The 22,354-nt window shown below is 46.2% G+C and overlaps 1 protein-coding gene across 1 annotated transcript in view; it reads right to left on the minus strand.

Annotated features, from left to right (window-relative positions):
- Positions 1-22,354, minus strand: part of GRIN2B (glutamate ionotropic receptor NMDA type subunit 2B) — a 295,943-nt gene that overhangs the window by 38,601 nt on the left and 234,988 nt on the right. The window contains exons 4-8 of the mRNA XM_024733244.1: positions 10,341-10,543; positions 9,439-9,610; positions 8,805-8,958; positions 5,894-6,019; positions 2,101-2,330 (exon numbers count right to left, since the gene is read on the minus strand). Coding sequence (XP_024589012.1) covers positions 2,101-2,330; positions 5,894-6,019; positions 8,805-8,958; positions 9,439-9,610; positions 10,341-10,543 — 885 coding nt within the window. The remainder of the gene's footprint in view (positions 1-2,100; positions 2,331-5,893; positions 6,020-8,804; positions 8,959-9,438; positions 9,611-10,340; positions 10,544-22,354) is intronic.

Consider the following 22,354-nt stretch of genomic DNA (forward strand, 5'->3'; position numbering starts at 1 on the left):
CCACGCCTGAAAAAAGTTGTCTTTATTCTGTAAGCAATGGAGCCACTCAAGTTCTGTAAGCAAAGATGGGATCCAACTTCTCAGAACATAACCAACGTGGTGTGGAGGACAGACAAGGGGCAGAGCCTCTCTGTTCAAGCAGCCCAGAACAATATGTTCTTTCCAAACCACAGAAGGGAAAACAATCTCCCTCCATCTCAATTATGCTCAGTTCAAGTAGAAAATCATTCAGTTGTTGCCGGATGGCCCTTGAGAGGATGAGAAACATAAATACAGTGTCCTAACCAATTCTCAGAGGAAACGAAAGAAAACACTGTGATAATTGTGGTGGATCCCCTACTTAACGGTCCAGAGTCCCCGGATGGGCTGTGGCCCACCACCCTTTGACCATGTTATTCACTGCATGGTGACACGGTCCCACCGCACTCTGCATGGGGACATAATCCGCCACACCTCTGCCGTTCCCTGATGTGAGGATATGGTCCTCCGTACCCCTGACAGATCCACACGTGGGGACGTGGTCTGTCACGCTTCTGCCACATTCGTGTCTTTCGGTGGCCGTGGCCCACCTCAGCTCCGCCACATCCAAGTACGGAGCCTGGGAGATCAGCTGTTCTTAGCACCACGACTGCCCAGGTCACAGAAATAGGCACAAAAATTAGTTGTAGAAAGGGATGAAGGGAGAGGTCTAGCTCAAAGTTTCTGAGAGGATCAAAATGGTAAAGGAAGGATGCTGACAAAGGAACAAGGAGAGAGAGAAAGGTTTAAAGTGAATTAAGTAATGGATGAATATCTGAAGAAATACATAATAAATCATGAGTTAGAAGAAAAGAAATTAAAAAAAAGCTTAAAGATAAGGGAGAAGGAAATAGAAGAGAGGGAATGTTTTTGAAAGTAAGGAAGAAAAATAAAGTGAAAAGGAAGACAAACCAAAGAAAGAGCCAACCTAAAGAGGTGAACGTCGTGAGTGTTCCATGCATGTGTGTGTGTGTGTGTGTATATTTTTTTCTTTTTTTTAATTCCCTTAAGAAGCTTTTTATCTTCCTTATGCTTTTGAATGTCCTTGGTGAATAGTGATGAGTAGATGGAGAAATCATAACTTGAGTCCCCAAAGAGAATATCTCCTCCTTTTCATTCTTCTCAAACCATCTGCTAAGTGATTAAGGCTTTGTCTTGGGAAAAGCTGACCCATGTGATAAAGCATGAACTACATATGACCTATGTGGATTAAACACACATCTGTCTGTATCACATAGTTTCATCCTGGGGGAAGGGGTGGGAAATCACATTTTCTAAATCTTAAGGAAACGGAGAAGAGGAGACATTGTAAGTGAAAGTCTCCAGGGTGATTTGGGGTATCCAGGGGCTCTCCTGGGCACTCCAGGAAGGTAGCCGCTAGTACTGGGGTTGGACCAGAGCTCCCACGGAACCTGTGTTGCTTCCAGCAGACCTAGAGAGTCACATGTACTGAGCCTGGGTTTTACACATCCTCGCCCAGAAAACATGGCAACCAGCAGACGCTTACCTGCCTTCCTCTCTTCGCGGCACAGGCCAGCAGGGAGGCCTGCGGTTGGTATGGGGACAACCCATTCATCGGCACCCCCCGATCCAGTTAAGTAGCAGCTACCTTTCTTCAGGACACAATGAGAACAATCCTTCTGCTCGACCCTGGGAACCCGCGAGCGTGCAGAGGAACAAAGGGGGAGGGAAATGAGGGCCGTGACGGGCCGGCACCCTCAGCGTGGGTGCGCGGGGCGGCCCTCTAGTAACAGCCCAAAGGTGCAGCCTGGTGTTGCTGTTAGGCCTCCTGAGCGCCCCGGACAAGAGGAACCCTGTGCGCAGAAAACCGCTAACACACCAAGCCCCTCGTTTGCGGCCCAGGGCGCGCTGGGGACAACCTTTCACAAATGAGAAGGCGAACGTGAAGTAATATTATTTCGGTGGGGAAACTGAATTCTGCTCCTGTGTCCCAATTTCAGGAGCCATACGGAAGAGCGGTCGATTCTAAAGGTTTAGGAAATTAACAGGTCCGTGAGAGCTCCGAGTATGGCTGAGAATGGGACCGGGGGAAAGATGGGAGGCTTCAAACGGTGCTCCTACCTTTTTGTCACTCAGGCCGGAAACCTGGTCCACATACTCCTCTTGGATCATGAAGGCAGCTAAGTTGGCAGTGTAGCTGGCCAGGAAGATGACAGCAAAGAAGGCCCACACCGACACCATGATCTTGGAGGTGGTCCCCTTTGGGTTCTGCACCGGGACGGAGTTGTTAAACACCAGACCCCACAGTAACCAAATAGCTTTGCCGATGGTGAAAGATGGGCCACCCGGCTCTGGCAGGACAAAAAAGACAAGGACAGAAGGTTAAGACAGAGTCACTGGTTCTATTTAAACTTACAAGTACATAGAGCTGGTAAGTTCTTGCTCAGAGCAGGAAACCCGCCAGCAAAGCCCCAGCCCTAAAGCTACCCTTAGGCAGCTTTTTCAGTTGAGAGCTTGTGTCTCTCTTCTCCTGGGACCCACAGGAAGGTGCAAGAGAAAAACCAGAGGCCTGGGGTGTGTGCGGGTTCTTACTCCAACCAATGACCATGACTCAGCCAGGGCGCCGTAGAAGCCAGCTTCCTGCCCTGATGGATGTAAGACCCTTAAGAGCCCATCAAGACCGAGTAATGAAGGCAACCAACCCACTGTGGTCACACTTGCATCCTCATTACCACGTTCCCAAAATTTGTATTTGTATCTACCGAGAAAGCATTTCAATTTCAAAGAAGGTCAGCAAGGGCTTCCCTGGTGGCGCAGTGGTTGAGAGTCCGCCTGCCAATGCAGGGGACATGGGTTCGTGCCCTGGTCCGGGAGGATCCCACATGCCGCGGAGCGGCTGGGCCCGTGAGCCATGGCCGCTGAGCCTGCGAGTCCGGAGCCTGTGCTCCGCAACGGGAGAGGCCACAGCAGTGAGAGGCCCGCACACCGCAAAAAAAAAAAAAAAAAAAGACGGTCAGCAAGAACCTTGTGGGGTCTTTTTCTCCCACTAGTCATAGATCTCCTCCAATTTTATTCACAGATGCCGCTTTGAACGCAGTTGATCCTGATTCTCCTGTGGCTTCCAGCTCTTAGCACTCAATGTTTTGAAGGCAGCCTTGACCTCACTCCAGTGCCAACACCTCCCATCTGGTTCCCTCCAGTAGGGCCTGCCTTCCGTGTAAAAGAATACCAGGCGGCCCAGAGAGTCTGCCAGAGATCCCTGGCTTGGCCACATGTATCTGAGGGTGGAAAGGTAGGCTGCCTTTGTCCTCCACCCGACCTTCACACAGATCATGCAGGGCTTCTGCACACGTATTTATTGTGACCTCTCTGCTTTCTCTGCTTGGCGATGGTGAACTCTTGCCTGCTGTCTGGGTCTGCATGCAGCCCCTCCACTGCAGAAACGAACACCTGCCTGCACAGTTTTACAGCACATTAGCACAGGTGTTTCGATGCTATCTGTGATCCTGAGAGCATCTGCTCAGCCACCTAAATCATCAGTGACTACACATGTCGAGCCTAAGATCTAACTGTGCATACACATCTGTGCGAGTGGACCTTATTTCTTGGAACAGGTGCATAACTAAAAAACTGTTTATAAATCAAAGTTTTGTGCGTTGTAAAACGCCCCAAGGAGACTTGATAGTTAAAGCGGCCCCATGTTGAATTCTTTGGCGAAGTCAAGCATCCTTCGGTAAAGTGAGTAATCGTAAGCCCTGGCTCTGATTTTTGTGTCTGAATTTTTGCCTCTTTGATTTTCTTTGCGGGGTCGGGGAGGGTGAACACTAGCTTTGGTTCTTGACATTGTCAACATGTGTGTGTACTCTTGTGCTTCTCGGACGTTTCTCTTGTTACTAATGCCCACCGGGATGGGGAGTAGTCATGGCTTTTGGATGACCCTTTGGCACAGGCAGGAAGCCCCCGACTATTCCGCATTGTGGAGGCATCCAAGTGTCCACCCCAGAAGGCACACCCCAAATGAGAAGGTAGGTCTACACCTGGAAATACCTCAGTGCAGGGGTGGCTCATAGCCTGGACGTGAATTCAACAGAAGCACAGGGGAGCTTTGACAAAATACTGACACACCATCCCCAGAGGTTCTTACTAAACTGGGGTGAGGTGCGGTGGTTATTGTAAACATGCAGCCAAGGTAGAGAACCACTATTTTGAAACATACAGTGGTTCAAGTCCCGCTCTGGACTTAGTGAATCAGAATATTAGAATATGAGGTCTATGCATCTTTGTCTTTTAAGTGCCCCACAGGTAATTCTTATGTGTAGCTGGGGTTAAGAATCTTTCCTCTTTGACGCATAGTTCCAGGATAGAGCTCACATGGTGGATGGGAGAAGACGCAGAGAAGGCATAATATTTCCTAATCCCGGTGCTCTCAGGAAGTTTTAGAAGAGATATCTATAAGGACACCTTGGCCCCCTTCAGAAATCTAGTAAACTTTTTGTGAAGTCTCATAAATGCCTCAAACACATGGGTAGCCCTCACATCTCTGGACCTTCCTAGCCAGGAAGATGGACCACCCCCAAGAGTAGCTGTGGGTGAGAACTGTAATCTCCCAGCCATTTTATTTCCAATACCCAACTCCTCTACCTCCTGGCAGAGAGATGTAAGCCGGGGACACATGTTTTGGGGACCTTGTACCTCAGAGGTTATCCTTTGGCTGTGGAGAGCTGTTTCAGCCACAACTACCCTGCATGTACCCTGGGGTAACCTGTTTTTTCTTACTCTTGATACATGTGTCTAATCTGCCTTGTTAGCACATCTGATCGGACAGACTGCTTGTAGCCTAAGGTTATCTAAAGAGTTTCCTCTGACATGTTTATGTTACACGTTTCTGCTGCCAGCTTTGATCTCACTTGCTTAGGGGTGGAACTGGGCTTGGGGTCAGGCTTGAGGCAGGGAGGGGACATACAGATTCAAACTAACATCTAAATTGGGGTCTTTGTGTGTGTGCGTGTTTGCTTCTTGTTGTTTATTTGCTTTAATAATGGGAAATGATCAGAAAGTTTTGGAATCTACACAAGTTTTTGTTAAGGGGTTCAGTCACATAGTCTAGGTAATAATAGAAGAAAGATAAAAGTTTTCACATTCTTGCTCTACTAAGTTTGGGCTACTTAATAGAATGGCTACATGTGCATAAAACTTAAAAGACTAGAAGTATATATACCAATATATTAACAGACATTATTTCTTGCTGATAAACTTATGGGTGATTATTTTTAGTTTTATCTAATGCATTTGCAAATCTTTCATAAATTCCACAATAAACTTTAAAAGTCAGGATAATGCCCCACTCTTTCCAAGTGAACAGATGAGTAGAATGTTACAAGTGTATCCGTCACTATTTTTTTTTTTTTTTTTGCGGTACGCGGGCCTCTCACTGTTGCGGCCTCTCCCGTTGCAGAGCACAGGCTCCGGACGCGCAGGCTCAGCGGCCATGGCTCACGGGCCCAGCCGCTCCGCGGCATGTGGGGTCTTCCCGGACTGGGGCACGAACCCGCGTCCCCTGCATCGGCAGGCGGACTCTCAACCGCTGCGCCACCAGGGAAGCCCTCCGTCACTATTTTTAAGGTATATTACTTTCATGTGAATTAGTCTTCTACTTACTTCTCAAGTTAAAGAACAATGGTAATCCCAATTGTCACCGTACATTTAGCAATTAATATTTTCTGAACACCAAGGTAAAATGAAAAACCATAGCACTGATTAGAAACCCTTAATTGGGGTCTTTCTAACGAGTCACCAAGGTGGTGACCTTGAAGACCGAGGGTTAGGGCGGAGGCAGGCAGCAGATGAGGGGCACAGAGATTCCGAGCTGAGAACTAGAGAAAGGCAGAAAGGCAACGGTTACAGCTGGCCTTACCTCTGCCATCGGCGAGGCACCTGTTGTAACCCACAGGGCTAAAGTACTCGAAGACGAAGACGGCCACGGCGGAGACGATGAGTAACATCACAAACATCATGACCCACACGTCGGCGCTGAAGGGCTCTGGGGAAGCAAAACATCGGCGCTCAGGGTTAACGCAGAGAACAAACAGGTCCCGATTGACTCGCGTGTTCATTCACTCGCGCGACTCCTATCTTTGGGGAAACAAGCCAAAGGTGTGTGCGTCCCTTCAGAAAGCCAGGGCCTGGCTTAGGGAGGAAGGAGTAAGAGGCTGTCTGAGCGTCTCCACCCCCCTGATGGGCGTGTCGAGGCTTGTTTTCCTTCAAACACATGAGAAGGACGGCCTCTTGCCCGTCCTTTCTGAGACTGTACAGATAGTTTCTGCCATGACTGGACCAATCTCTGGGTCTTTTGGAAAACAGTGGAACTAGAATAAGTACTAGACATGGATAGGTGAGTCGTGTTGGACTGGCTCCTGGTTTGCACTCCTATCTATACGCCACACCCCACAGCTGGACCTGGAAAAGTTTTCACCGATGCTTCCGAGCCTTGAGGCCAAGTTCATTCTCAACAAACTTGGTTACTCTTTGTGGCTTGAATTGGTTCAGTAATAATTAGGCACAATGAATAACTCCCTTGCCCCCTTGCTTCACTTCTCTTAAACTTTCCAGCCTAGATTTGCTTTTTCAACCTGGTTTGACGTGGTATATTTTATTAGACATCATTAGTGTAGGAGAGTATGTCAATGTTAAAAAAAAAATCCATCCACATTAAATATCAGTGTCTACAACACTGGGAATTTAGCAAATGACAAGGGGACAGGATAATCAACAAAACAACCTCAATCTAGTCCCTATTTCCAGGTGACAAGGTTGATGGGACAAGAACAGGCAAGAGAGTAAGAATGTTCTACATATGCTTTCTTTAACTTTCTAAAATCATTTTTGCTGACTCTCTTCCAGTTGATCTAAATCTCTCTGGCTCAGACGTGTCTAGAAATTGAATACTGAATTCCAGGAGCCCTCTCTCTGGAGGCCTGTAAAAAGAGACAATCACTCTTCGGTCCCATAATACAATGCTTCCTCAATTGTGCCTCAAAATAGCCTGGCCTTTTTAGCTGTCACATCGTACTGTAAATTCAGAACTAAGTGAATTAACATGCTGTTTCCTCTACCTTCCAAATCATTAATAAAGATGAAACTGAAAAAGGGAGGGAAATGGGCTGAAAATTAGAAAGTATTTCCTTATTTTGAAACCTACTTTACTTTTGAACTCCCAAGGGAATGATAAAAGCCTGGTCACTTAATTAATTTAACAGGGACCTTGATATGGCACACACTGACTGTGAAATGCACAGAAATGCAAAACCTTTCGGTGGCAGCCAGAGACGCGAAGGTGGAAGGTACAACTCAAAGCCTCTGTACGGTGGAATAGAGACCCTCTCCTCCTTGGGTCTGATTGATTGAAATCCTACTCTGGTCCCAGTTTGTCCAAGATTAGGAAACAACCGAGTAAAAGCACTGTCTCTATGCTTTCTTTCCCCCCATTAAGCCCAGAGCAACTTTTGGTACACAAAATACAAAAAAATATTTGTGTTGATCTATATAGTTTAGAAAGTACTTTCACCACATAGTTTCTACTATCCTTGAATGGCCCTTTCATTATGGATGATTATATCTATTTTACAGAGCAGTAAACTAAGACTTAAGAGGTCCCAGCCCTTTGTAAGTTCATACTCAGGAGGTGGCAGAGCCAGGTTATGAACACAGGGCCTCTGAAGGCAAAAGTCTGTGCCTTTCCATTTTATATCACATCTTAGTCTCGGCCCACTGCACTGTTTCCCGATTTTAGGAGTCGAGCTCTGAAATGCCCCCATGTGTACTAAAACACAGGCTGCAAGGGCAGCCACATCTGGGCTTTAATCCTGGATCTGCTCCTTACTAGCTGAGAGACGGTTGGAAAATTGCATAACCTAGGATTCAGTTTCCTAAGCCATAAACTGGGTATTATAGTAGTGTCAATGAAGTAATATAATCAAAGTTTGTACAACGATGCCTGGGCCTTCACATAGCATGTGTTCAATAAAAAAAAAGTGTTGGTATCCTTTAGAGAGACTGTGACTGGTCCAAGGGCTTTCAGCTTGTTTATGACCAAACCAGCTTCCTATCTCCTAGCCCAGTGGCCTGTTTTCAAGGTGACATTTTATTTTCCAATCCCGTTGCTCTCACAGCCCCTGCCAAAAATATGGGGTATGAGCTCACAAAAGACCTCATCTAATTGAAATCTTGGCCTCGTCTCACCCAGTCTTATATCATACGGAAGGCGTTGACACATAAGTAATGCTGGAGAGCGAGGTACAGGTTCTATGGGGAAGGATGGGGTCGGTGGGTGGGAGAATCGGAGCAGCTTTATCTGGCAAAGCCTCCAAAAATTCACGTGAAAACAGAAAAACTTCTGTTTTTGGTAGCACTGAGCTCCGCTCTTGAAGCTAATTTGAAACACACAGGTATTTGAATGATATCCAGAATTAGACATCATTAAAGCAGGAAGCAGCTTCAGAGATCAGCTAGTCGAAATGCCTTCTTCTGTGGATGACGAGACTGGATCCCAGGATGGAGCAAGTTTGTTCAAGGTCAAATGCAGGAGTGAGACTCAAGTAGGACCCCTGGTTACTGGTCCTGTACTGTTTTCTTACCGGGTACCATGCCTTCCTATTTCTGAGGGTATTCTTCAGTTTTCATGTTGGAGAACGATCAATTCTGAGGTTCCCCAAAATGAAATCCCTGGCTGAGGGAAGCTCCTGAAAAATCAGCTCCTGCACCTGTTCCTCATTCCCTCTACCTGTCCCTGGGTCCATGTCCTTCACGCCTGCAAGCCCATCACTCACCTAAGAAGGCAGAAGGTGAGACGGTCCCATTGCTGCGTGACACCATGACACTGATGCCAGTCTCTATGAAGGGCACGGAGAAGTCGACCACCTCCGATCGCTCCTCGTTGATGGTCAGCGACCCCACTGCCATGTAGGCCCTCTTCATGACCACCTGGGGAGAAAAACGCAAGGCTCCAGTTAGGGCATCCAAGAAGGCAACGGGCCACCATGCAGAAAATATTTGGGGCTCTACAGTGCTTTCCTTTGTAGAGTGGGAACAGTACATTTCATTTATAGCCTTCCTTCGGTATCTTCCCTCGGTATTGGTTCCTGGACCCGCCGTGGACACCAACACCTGAGGACGCTTAAGTCCCAAAGTCAGCCCTTCTTATCCGCAGATTCCACCAACTGAAGACTGTAGACACAGTACAGGATCCACGGTTGGCTGAATCCACAGATGCAAAACCCACAGGTAAGGAGGGCCGCCCATATATTTACTGAGAAAAATCTGCTCACAAATGGACCACATAGTTCAAACCCATGTTGTTCAAGAGTCAGCCGTACTATTTTATATTTTCTAAAATTTATAAAATGAGCGTTTTAAAAATATTTAAATGAAACACGGAAATGGCCCTTAATCCCTGACACGTACCTCTCCAATCATACCATTCCAGGTTCCATTGATTTTCTTCCCATGCTTGCCATTGGTCACCAGATAAAGATCATAGGTGAACTTCACAGATTTAGAAATTTTCTTAAGGATGTCAATACAGAAGCCCTTGCAGCATTTTTTGATGTAACCTGGCTCCTCATCTGTTTTATTTCTAACCAGGTAAAGAAACAAAAACAAGGCTTTTATACAAGAGGCAAAATATTACCCTTGCCAACCACAAAGCAGGCCCTCCTTCACAGCTCAGCACAAGTTATGTCAGGCCCGGGTGAGGACATAAATCAGACCACAGAACTGCCATAATCTCATTACCTCATCATACTGGACCATGTTTTCTCATACTTTTAAATGCTCCTTGGAAGTGTAACATATATCAGGAAAATGCACATATCCTAAGGGTTCAGCTGGATGAATTTTCATACACTGAACCCACCCATTTAACCAGAACCCAAATTCAAATACAGAAGAGTTACCAGCACCTTAGAGGCCTCTTGTTCTCCCTTGCAGGCCCTTCCCACCCTCACCAAAAAGAACCATTATCCTGACTTCTATCAGCATAGATTAATATTATCTATTTCCAAAAATGGTTCTAAAGACATGCTGGCCTCAGAAAATATCTTTCAACACCAATGTAAACTTAAATCTCCACGAACTTGAGGTCCCGGTCACTGAGACCTCGCAAGGCCCCAGAAACGATAACATAGTTAGCAGTAATTCTCCCGGGTCATGATCCGGACAGAACCAGATGCCAGACCACGGGGCTGCCAGAAACTCCACTGCTCAACAGTAACGAAATTCAGACATGGTGTCCAATTCATTCTGTGCCTCGGATCCCAGCCGGGTGCTGACAGCTGGGGCAAATCTGACTTTCCCAGGCCACGTACTCAGAGATGATGCGCTTCTGACAGGGCACCGTGTTCCTCATGCAAGTTCCACTCAGGGGGTCCACACTTTCCACAATGACGAACGGGGCCTCCTCCAGCGTTACGATGCTCAGATGGTCATCTTCCTGCTCTTCCGTCTCAGGACACATTCGGGGCCACACGTAGTACTTCATCTGCAGAGATTTGTCTTTCCACTTGCCCACCTGCACAGGGATAAACAAGGACTCAGAAACCACTGGCGGAGACAGAGCTGCTTCTCCTGGCCTCCCCCGGGAAGCTGTTAAACGAAGTCCAAAGATGCAGGCATTGTCCATAATAGAGACGAATCCTCCTTAGATCACATGCTCAGGATGAGACTAACTGTGTCCAAATCTAAGAAAGGTAGGCTCTTCATCCACCCGCCCGCTTACCAAACACGGGCCCGGCACTCTGCTAAACCTCGTGGCTTAAAGAAGCATCTTTCTGCCCTTTGTCAAGTTCACACTGAGTGAAGGAGTCAGAAATGTAAGCAAATGTTTACAGCACCGTGTGATAAGTGCTAAAACTGAAGCCCGTCCCAGTGCTGGGAGGAGGCCAGAGCCTCCTGCCTTGAGTGCCTATTGGTGTTTTCTCCTCAGCTGTAACAAAGAGCAGGACGGTGAGAGCAGCAAATAGCTTTGGAAAGGTCAACAGAATGACTGGAGCAAGTGAGCCAGAAGGATGTGCTTTGGCTTGTGCCAGAGGTCTAGTGGGAAGCCACAAGGAGGACTGGGTGGATCTGAATTGGAATAAAACGGTGAGTCAGGATGAAAGAGTACAGCACAGCTTGGCTGGGGAGGGGAGTGTGGTCGAGGGGGTGATGGACGTCACAGGTCAGCGTGGATACGCACCTGCTGGGCTGGGTGGGCGCCCCAGGGGGGGATCAGATAGGTCTCTCTGTGAGCTGCCACACGTGGCCACATGGGCTGTGTGCCTCCACTTCATGGACTCCAGTGTGAAAGGCGGGTGCCCCTGGCATCATGCACATGGTGGCCCTGCTGCCAATCATCGGGAGAAATGTGTGGGTTCCATTGTTTTTTAAAAGAGCCCTTCGTTCCTGTTTTTATAATAGAATCTGCACGCCTTGTTGGTAGGTTCTTGCTCTCACTCTGCCACTGAGTTTATTGAAGAAAGAGGGAACGCCTTTTAACTTTCTATAACCAAACATCGTCAGTTATCACCAGGAATTATAGATGGCAAGTTGCTGCATGTTCTCTCCTCTATGCAGCAAAACAAATTAGTAGCACAGGTGAGGCACCAGGACTACGAAACGACTTAATTTATGAACTACGAAAACCAACAAGGAGCAACAAATGGGCAGTATGTCATAAATCTTCAAGCAAGTGGCTTCGATTTCCGTATTAATACAAAACCAAAGTTCACTCCTTTGCTACTGCTTTCGTCTACACCCAAGTCTCTACCTAGTGCCTCCCCTGGTGTGGCTTATACCTCCCCCCAACCTGTCTGGTAGGTGTTGCCTACTTTCATGCCCAAATTAGGCCTGTACAGCCACCGCCTCTGTTCTCGCGTGTCACTATAACACGGGCAGTTGCTCGGTGGCCTGGGCTCTTTTGTTTGGCATTGACCCTGATGCTAGTTTTCTTCCAAGTGCGTAGCCATATGTCACTTCTGTGTTCGGAATTATGCACTGAAGCAAACATTTGCTTCCCTTTACATGTATAGTCTCTTCCGTACTGTTGGTCCTGATTTTGGTACAAGTCTATTTTTCTTCATATTACTAAGACTACTCATTTCTAAAACGAAAATGTCCAAATAGCTTCCCAGCCATGTGGAGATCTTAATGTCTTCTGCCTGTGACTTGGGGGAGGTGGGGCTTGGGGAAGGGAAGATCCAGCCATGGGAGCCCATGACATTGGGTCGTGTCCATCTCCAAGCGGCCCTAGTTACCCCAGTGGCCAAACTGATATTTTCTGTATGTTCCCTTATGTGAAAAGGATTGGGAAGCCCTAAGGTACCTATGTTTATTTTTTTCACTGCTATCATGTTCCCCCAGTAGTCTCTCTGAGTGTTTTTCTTTAATCCAAATGTATGCTCTTCCAGCTTTACTGCTACTAGCTTAGCCCAGTCGTCCAGCAGCCCATCTTGGGATTACTGCAGGCAACTGCAAACTTCGCATAAGGTTTCCCCTAGAGTCCACCGTGGACACTGCTGCCAGATGGCTCTTCTTAAAACATCATTTCATCATATAATTCCTATTCAAAAATTTCAACAACTTCCCACCACCCTCGGGACTGTGTCCAAACTTCTCACCTAGATGGTCAAGATTTGTGCATTGAGCCTCATCTACCTTGATACAGTTAACTTCACTATTTTGAAACATGCAGCCTTTATTAAAGTCGGAAAAGGAAGTTGTCGGTTTTGGAAGTTAACACAGGTTAATCAGGAACAGGTTTCAACAAGCTGGCTGTATTTTCTTTTCTGATAGTCTCACTGTACCTGTGAAACAAAAATGCTGCACACATAGCATGTTGGCAGAGTTTTTTCATGAAACTTGTGAACAAGAGGGGATATAATATAGATCCTTGTATACTGGATGGATTTGAAAGGAGTCTAAAATCCATATCCAAAAAAAAAAAAAAAGATTGTTTAACGAATTAATGCCAACACAGAAAAAGGTCTCTAGTGCCATGTCGGGGGATGCTGTTTTCAGAAGTGGCCTGTGTAGTGCTTCAGAAAACAAAACAGAAGTCATGCTCACCAAACTGCAGGTAACCCAAACTAGAAAGGATAGAAGATACACTGCAGTGCAGAGTCAAGGCTGGAGGCCGTATGAATTCACTGGAATAATGGACTGAACGAAATGGAATAAAATTCAACAGCATTTATACGTAACGTCTAGCACTTAGATTTTTTCAAAGCAACTGCACAATACTGAAAAGGAGATATTTCAAGGAGCAGCAGTCTACACAAGCGACTGCAACGACAAATGGTATATTTACAAACTTACGGCGTCCAGCTCACTGAGGGAGGGGAGGGTATGCATGATCCCACCCTGCTCTGTGCTCATCATACCACAGCTGGAAAGCTTGGTTCTGATCCTATAATCCTATGATCAACTGATTTTCATTTACTATCTCATCCTCATTCCCCCAGCAATAATCTGTTCCATGAGGTCTCCTCCAGCACTCTTTCTTAACTTCCTGTCAAGATAGCTGGATCACATCCTTGCTTCACTTTGACGGAATGCAACCAACATCAACTGCACATCAGTTCTGTGCCAGGCGCTGAGCTGCGTGCTAGAGAAAATGATACCAGGCAACATTTACTAAGGGTTTAGTATGTGCTAAGCACCAAACACACCCAGGAATCTCATGCATCGTCAGAGTGAGCTTGTGAGATGCAGGGTGCTATCTAATGTCTCACTTTGCAGGTGTGAACAGAGGGGTCTGATGACTTGCTCATGGTCTCAAGGTAAGCGAGCACAGTGTCTCGGATCTGAAGCTGACCAGTCTGGCTCCAGAGCTTGGGCTCCCACCCACCATCCTGCATTGCTTCTCAGATAATAATGAAGGAGTAAGACACGGTCCCTGTCCTCCAAGGACAGTCCCCTGGGGAAAGACACTGTCTATTGACAGTAATATCAAGTCGGGCTTTGGTAATTACCCTAATAAAAGGTCTAAAAAATTACTCGGATTCAGAGAAGTGACTATTTCTGAAAGGGTCAGGGAAAAGCTTGACTTGGGACCTTTTTTTAAGCTAGGCCTTGAAATGGAAGTGATAGCTCAGTAGGTGAAGAGTGGTTTATCTGTCGAGGCAAGAGCAAAGTTGCAGAGTCCTGCAGCTGCCCCATGGAAAGACCAAGGATGTTCCTTCACGTGTGGAGAGAACTGGTCTAGCTTAGTTCTCTTCCTTAGAGACCTGCTCCCCGCTCCAGCCAGAAGGTCTCTGTTACTCTTGACAGCCAGCTGGATTGTATAAATCTGTTCCCAACTCCTTGTTCAATGGATTCAGGTTGGTAGTTTGAAACTGGTCGTGGGCACCATGAAATCAGGGTTGCCCCTGCCCACCCCTGCCCTCAGCAGTTAAACACTTACCAGCTCACCACTGCCCAGAATAACCAAATCATTCATTATTTCATGCTCTTTACTACCTTATTTAGTGACTTTTTAGATGTCTTGTCTCCTAAACGAAATTCTTTTTTTTATTCATTTTTTATTCTTTTAATATATGTGGGATAGTTTTTTTTGTTTTTGTTTTTGTTTTTGCCTCACCCCAAGGCATGTGGGATCTTAGTTCCCCGACCAGGGATCGAACCCATGCCCCCTGCCTTGGGACCACAGAATCTTAACCCCTGGACCGCCAGGGGAGTCCTTCCTAAGCTAAATTCTGAATGTGTCTCTAAGTATTTCTGTGACTGCAGACAAATATCTATAATTCTCTGAGCCTCAGTTTCCACATCTGTAAAATAGGGAGTGATTGCTAGGTGTCTTCTACATAATTTCATGATCTTTAGGACACAGGTTCCCTACTACATTTCCATCTGATGACAGCCCAGTAAAAAGGTGTTCTTAGTGGTTATTTCCTAAAGGGAGGGAAGTATCTGATCTGATTCTGCAAAAGATTAGCTTGTCTTAAAGTCTTGATTCTTTTTTTCTTTGTTTCTTCAAGGACGATTACAGTGAGAAAGAAAGTTAACAAATTCCTTCAGGACTGAAAGGAGAAACAGGTTTGAAGAAAAACCAACACAACTCTGCTATGAATATCAGATTTGCAATGCCACTACACAGTGCTTATGTTAAAGAATGTGTTTAGTTCCCACAAATTAATTACTTCAACTTCTTTTGAAGCAAGACAGTCAGAAATAAGTAAACAACTAAAATTAAATAAAATAGGGGCTATTTATGTGGAAGAACAAGGTATATTTCAGGCAATTCTTCTTTTAAGGGGGAAAAAGTATGGTGAAAGTATTAAAAATGGGAAAGTTTGTAAAGTAAATAGAGAAAGAGAAGCCTGAGATTCCGAAAGGAAAAATCTTGAATTCTTTTCTAGGGTGTCTGAACTGGCGTTAGTATATCATATTGGATATGCAGAGTGGGAGGAAATGAGGTTAACAGGAAATATTTCAGAAAAAATTCAGTGAGAAAAACTGAATGAAAAATTTATAGTCGAGCATAAAACATGTTCAGGAGAAAGAAAAAACCCTTAAGAAAAAAAATGAAGAAAATGTCTGTAAAGCACTCTGAATTCCTCAGAGGAAAGCACTAAACAAACATCTCCAGAAGCACATTTAACAACATCTGTCTGTAAAAAATGCAGTTTCCTGCCACACTAAGATTTCAGAAGATCTCTTGAGACCTGAAATCATCTTTCTCAAGAAAAAAAAAAATCTCTGATTAGTTTTCTCAGGAAAACATGCAGTCATTTTGAGGGTTTCTGGTTGCTTCTCTCAGTACAAGCTGAACACCTGTTCAGCTGGGGATTTCTCCTCAGAAGGAAGTCTACCTCACAAACCTACAGCGTGTTACTCTGTAAGCTTTCCCTTAGGAAAATTCTAGAACCAATCTGTGGTGATGGGAGACGTCAAAGTCTTCCTTCTGCTAACAGATTTCCTCCACCGCTGGCAGTGAAGCTGGCACCCAACAGCACGCTGGGACACACAGGGGCGGCACTCCTTCTGGAAGCCCCCGAATCTGTCCCCTTGGTGAGCGTGTCCTCGGGGAGAAGGAGAGGAGTCCAGGCAGGGCATGGCTTCTGTGAAGGCCACCGTAGTCCTTGCCCAGAGAGCAGAGGGCATCGCTCTCCCCGGGCAGCCTCTCTCATCTGCAGGCAAAGTCATCTCTCAAGATGCTGGCATGAAAGCCCTTAACAGAGCCTCTTTAGGCATCAAAGGTTATTTTCCCCAAGTCAAAGCATTGTTGTTTCTTGCTGAAGATGACATCTGGATCTAACGCTAAACACTTGCTGCTCATTTGACGCCTTCGTCTGACTGTTAGAATGCAAAACTGAAAACGACATATAATTTCCCTGAGCAAGCCGAAGGGACCAGCAGTCTCTGCCAGGCAGCCCGGATCTGCACCCCACCCCGTCCCAAAGTGGTGTCAAGCAGGCCGCTGTCATGTGTGGGGCACGCCCTGGGGCAGGCCTGAGACTCCTGATAGAACAGAAATCTGAGGAGAGCAGGGCACTCCTATTTCTCCTCCCCCAAAGCTACACATCTTAGCTCTGAGGATTTTCAAAGGTTAAGTGTGTGATAACACTTCATTTTGTTCAACCTTTCTTTTACTGCATCCATCCCTCCCCTCCATTCCTCATAAGCAAGTAAATATCCTGGTGTATGACCATCCATTCTCTATATTCACACAAAATACATCTGTGAGTATGTATGGCTGTATGACACCAGGTCATAGTATGCATGTCTCTGCAAATGTGCTTTTCCCACTTAATTATACATCATGGGCTTCCTTCCAACTCAACAGATGGCAGACTTGAGTCCTTTTAATAGCTGCATAGTACTTCCTACTAATGAATGCATCCTCGTTTATTCAGTCATATCCCTACTGATAAACATTTAGGATGTTCCCCCCAAATTTAACAAAAACACATACTACTGAATACATATCTTGGTATTTCCAAAGCATCAATTACCAATAATAAAAAAGCAGAATGAAAGGATATTTGTGTTTTCAGATGTGCTTGATGTCGCCAGACTACTTTACCAAAGGTTTAGAGTGACTGAAATTCCCATCAGCAAAGCACAAGAATGCACCCTGCTCACATTCTCACCAGCACTAGGTTCTTACCCCTATTAAGCGTTCACCAATCTGAAGGAGGAAAACTGGTGTCTAATTGCTCTAATTTTTGTCTCCTTGACTCGCGGTAAACCAGAGCACCCTTGCACGGCTGTTAGCCATTTTGATTTCTTTCTTTTACCCTCCAGTCACACACTTCACCCATTTTCTGTTGAGTTGTCGGTCTTTCCTATCTACTCGTAGGGAGTTCCTGGTATAGTATGATAGTAACCCTTTATCTGTCAGATGTGCTTGAAATACTTTTCTACTCTAAGATTTGTCTTCTGACTGTTTTTGGTATTTTTTTATGCACAAGATTTTACTCCTTTCTGTCAAAGTAAAACATGTCTCTTTTTATACAGAACGCTTGATTACCCACCCTTACTTTAAAGAAAAGATCTATCCCACTCTCATAGCATTCCTTATTTTAATGTTTGGCCATGTTATTTACAACACTAATTTAAACGTAGAGCTAGGAATAAACACTAGGAAAACTAAGGTTATACAATGAAATGTGTGTGTTATAAACCTTGACAATGGAAAATAAAATAGCATGTACTAAGAGTTAGGGAATGGGAAAAAGTACTAAATTTGTTTTAAGTGTGTCTCTAGAGTATAGCATGCGGTTGGCTTTTGCTTTGTAAACCAACCTGAAAGTCTTTTTGTCTTAATACCTAAATTTTGCTCATTTACGTTAATGGATGTGGTTTATTTGGCTTTGTCTCTGTAATATTTTGGTCTTTACTATTTTTTATTTATTTATTTTTAAGGATAGTTGATTTGCAATATCATGTCCATTTTCAAGTGTACAGCTAAGTAAAACTAGTTGGTTTTTCTTAAATTATATTCCATTATAGGTTATTGCAAGATGTTGAATATAATTCCCTGTGCTATACAGTAAATCCTTGTTGCTTGTCTATTTTATGTAGAGTAGTCTGTATCTGTTAATCCCATACCCCTTATTTGTCCCTTCTTCCTTCCCTCTCCCCTTTGGTAACCGTAAGTTTGTCTTCTATGTCTTCTCGCAGTGTTCTTTGTTCTTCCTTTTTGCACGGAGCTTTGTCTATACTATGTGGGGTCGACGTGCAGCTTCGTTTTCTGGGCTGCCCAGTCTTCTCTCCATCAGCCCCTCCCACGTTTCTCAAATGCTCTGCATCCTTCGTAGCCCTCCTCAGGCCTCAGCAACACCATGATGCTGTGCTTGTCCACCCCCAGCCAGAGAACAAGCTCTGTTTGATCTTCCGCAATCATTTTGTGGGTCAACTGCTCCCTCGGGCTATTACATTAAAATCTCTGTCTCTGTCTGTGAGTGTGTCTTTAAGCACTCGAGGGCAGAGACTGTATTATTTACCTCTTTCTGTCCCTGTACTGGCTTGAAACAAGTGTGTTCTCAGTAAATTATTGACTGATGTGTCACTGGGGGACAAATACTTCATACCCACAGAAAGCCTCCAGTGCTAGATATCGGTCCAGTGCTCTTCCACGGAAAGGCTGTAGTAGGTAAGGGCTGCCTCACATACTCCCTCTCTCAATTCTGCCTCTAGATTACAGAGTGCCCTGGGCGGACTCAGTTCCATGTGGATGGCTGTACGTACGACGCCACATCTGCTGCGCTCCTTCCCCTAATCACATGCACACTCGGTGATGTCTCGATTTGGAAAGTTAGTGTTTTGAAAAAGGTGTTAGAAAATAATTTCCATATTCAAATTTGATCCATGCTGCCTTGACCCTTTACTGCCTTGACACGTACTAAGCTGGGGACCGGGGCATACACGCCGAAGGGAGACCCTTGCAGCCACTCTTGCCCGGCACCTGAGTGGGTCTCCCAGAGGCACTGAGGTGTCAGTTGTCATCTCAGGCCTCATCTGCTATCCCTGGCTGACCACTGCCCCTCTGAGAGAGCCCGGGGCTCCCTGGGGGTTGTGCAGACCCACTGCTGCCACTGCCCATCGCCCCCTGTGTGGTCCCTGTTCTCCACGGTTCCTCCCTCCATCTCTCCTGCTCTGGAGAGTGAAGGAATGGAGAAGTGGCGAGCTGGGGTAGAATCTGGGGGCGGGAATGGAAGGTGCTGATTCCCTCGGCACCAGAGAACAGCTGTGGTCATCTCAGATAACACCACGAGCAGAGATGCGATAATATTAGAGTAACTGTGTGTATCCTGGGTCAGGCCCTGTGCCAGGCACTTCACACAGAGTGATGGCATTCCGTTGTCACTAGCTCCCAAATAGGCGGGTACTGCGATGCCCACAGTAGAGGCAGAGAAACCGAGGCTCGTTGAGGGTCCAGGACGTCATCCCTGATCTGTTTGACTCTGGAAGCCCGTGTTTCTTGCACTGTGCCATGTGGCCAAGAGAATATTTCTGGCCTCTTGACTCCTTCCCTGCCGTGATCTGAGAGAAAAGCATCTGCTTCAGCTCCACAGCCCCGCTCCAGTCACCTAAGCCTCCCAGAAGCTGGGACTCATGGTTGTGTCTGAAGACTTTACAGCAAGTGTCAACTGGAGTCCGTGGGGGGCGGGGGGCACAGGCAGGATGGTAGCAGTAGGAGGCAGGGCACAGACAAGCTGTGTGACCTTTGGTGAGTTATTTCACCTCTGGGCCTGGCATGCAGTAGTTTTATGCAAGTAGTATTTGCTATTTTTTCTCCTCCTTCTTCCCGTCCTGCTGTTACTCTTACTCCTCAGCGTGCCTACTTTCCTCCCAGAACCAGCTCCAACTTCTCAAGCTCTTAACTCGATCTGTTTCAAAATGTCAGACTAAACTCCATGCCATTCTTCCGGTTACATGCAATGTTTTCATTCAGGCGCAAATAAAAACAGAGATCACGAGAGTAAAATTGCTACGACCCTTCAAGGTTTACCAAAGGCCTTGAACCCAACGAATGCCACCGAGCCAGGTGATCCTCTCCCATAAACCCCTCCCTGGGGCAAGGTGGACAGTTTAGAAAGCGTAGTAATTCTTTTAGGTCACAGCATATTGTAAATACTTTGCTCAGCAGGCTCAACTACGCTGAAAGATTCAACATGTTTTCCTGAAGTATCTGATGCCTTCCTGGCCCGAGGGTTTGAAACCTCCCAAGCCAACTCCCCATCCCTGGACAGCAACCCTCGGAGTCCATTCTGGGACTCAGAGGGGCTCAGTTACTGAGAGTGGAGCCCCATTGACCTTCTCCTCTGATCCACTTTTTTCCAAAAAAGGCCCTCTTCTTGAACATCAAGACTGAGTCCTGGACCATCTCCTCTGGCACATGTGGGACCAGGCAGAGACCTCTGGAACTAAACAGCACCAAGTCATGTCCCACCTCCTCTGAGTCAACTTCCTCCTGTATCATGGGGCTGTAGACATGTGTGCAACATGCCCAAGGCTTAGGTTGCTCCAGAACCCAGCTCAGCAGGGCTGGGATGCTGACTGACTGACTTGACTGATGGATGCGGGTGGTGTTACAACCTGCTTCGGGGGACTGGGCTACAGGCTTTAGTCGCGGACATCGTTCCTCATCAAGTTCCCTTGTCATTGCTACCTTTATTCTCCGATCGCAACTGAAAGGATAGAGCACGAGTGCACAATGCCTGAAGGTTCTGAATGCGACTTCCTGGATTTGAGCCCTGGCTTGGCAAGGTCTTCACTGGTATTTACATATGTATGCAGGACTGTAAGCATGCACGCACGTATGTACGTGTGCATTCGTACATTCACTCACTCCACTACTTCACTCTAATTTGTCATCTTAGTTACATGCAGGGCCTTGAGCCAGAAAGGCCTAAATTGAGTCCTGGCTTTGGTTGCGTGTGACTCTGCAGGGGCTACCTAACCTTTTAAGTTCTGGGTTGTGGGTAACTGCTCTTTTGTCTACCAACCAGCCATCCTCTGCCTGACCCCCTAACTCACGCTCTCCCCCACCCCTTTTGCTTAGCTCAGTCTCTCCTTTTGTGAACTGCCCCTTCCTCGATTCCAACCACATGTCTGAGAACGGCCATGTTATTAAATCTCCCAGTCCATCCTCTGACCCAGCTACAGCTGAGGGGCGGGCACCTGACTGGTTGGGTCAAATCCTTGGGATTTTTGGCCTTAGGAACAAAGAGTGTTAAGTCAGTCTTTCCCCAGTAGCACAAGCTATCATATGTAAAAATCAGAAGCTCTTTCCACCACCTTTCCGTGCCGCCATAGTGGTGCCCATGAATGTCCTGGCTGATGCTCTCAAGAGTGTCAACAATGCCGAAAGGAGAGGCAAGTGACAGGTTCTTATTAGGCCGTGCTCCAAAGTCACTGTCAGCTTCCTCACCGTGACGATGAAGCACGGTTACATTGGCAAATTTGAAATCGATGATCACAGGACGGGGAAAATCGTTGTGAACCTCACGGGCAGGCCAAAGAAGTGTGGAGCGTCCAACTCTAGATTTGACGTGCAACTGAAAGGTCTAGACAAATGGCAGAATAAACCGCTCCCATCCCATCCGTTTGGTTTCATTGTACTGATAACTTCATCTGGCATCATGGACCATGAAGAAGCAAGATGAAAACATACAGGAAGGAAAATCCTTGGATTCTTTTTCTAGGGATGTAGTACATACATGCAAATAAAATGCCTCAGAGAGAAAAAAAAAAAACCTGGAAGCTGTGGGCCACCATGCTTCACACCCTAGGAGAAAACTGGCCAATGGAGAGAGAAGAATGAAGCCAGTGGCCAGAGGAAAGCATGTACCAGTGAGAGAGTGAGCAAGACACCTGAGAGCATCAGTGTTCTGGAGGCCCAGCCGCGCTCCCATCGTGGGTTCTGGTCAGACAATCCAGTACCCTTGTGATATATTTGCCTTTTGCTTCTGTTCATTCAAGTTGGATATTTATTCTTTATCACCGAAACGGTCCTCATCATGCACTGTTTATCTCATCTATAAATGGCAATAGATTATAACTATCTTCATGAGGTTTTGATGAGAATTAAATGAAATAATGCATCTAAACTGCTTTTGCAAAATGCCCGGAACTTGGTGAGCACTGAGTAAGTGATGCTGGTGGTGGTTGGTGTTTATCACCCACTTTCTGTGAACATCTCAGGGGCCAGGAAGTAGGTTGCGTCACCAGTGACAGGCAGATCCCACCGCCATTCCTAAATAAGCACCCCCTGCACGGGATCAAGGAGAAGCAGGAGGCTTCCCCTCAAGTTCTCGGGTTCTGGAGTGTAGGCAGGGCCAATCAGCAGAGCTCCTGTTGTCAAGTCCCACAGTGACGTGTGGCTGCATCCCCTTCC

The sequence above is a fragment of the Neophocaena asiaeorientalis genome, unplaced genomic scaffold (genome assembly GCF_003031525.2).
Source record: "Neophocaena asiaeorientalis asiaeorientalis breed wild unplaced genomic scaffold, Neophocaena_asiaeorientalis_V1.1 scaffold150, whole genome shotgun sequence".
NCBI lineage: Eukaryota > Metazoa > Chordata > Mammalia > Artiodactyla > Phocoenidae > Neophocaena > Neophocaena asiaeorientalis.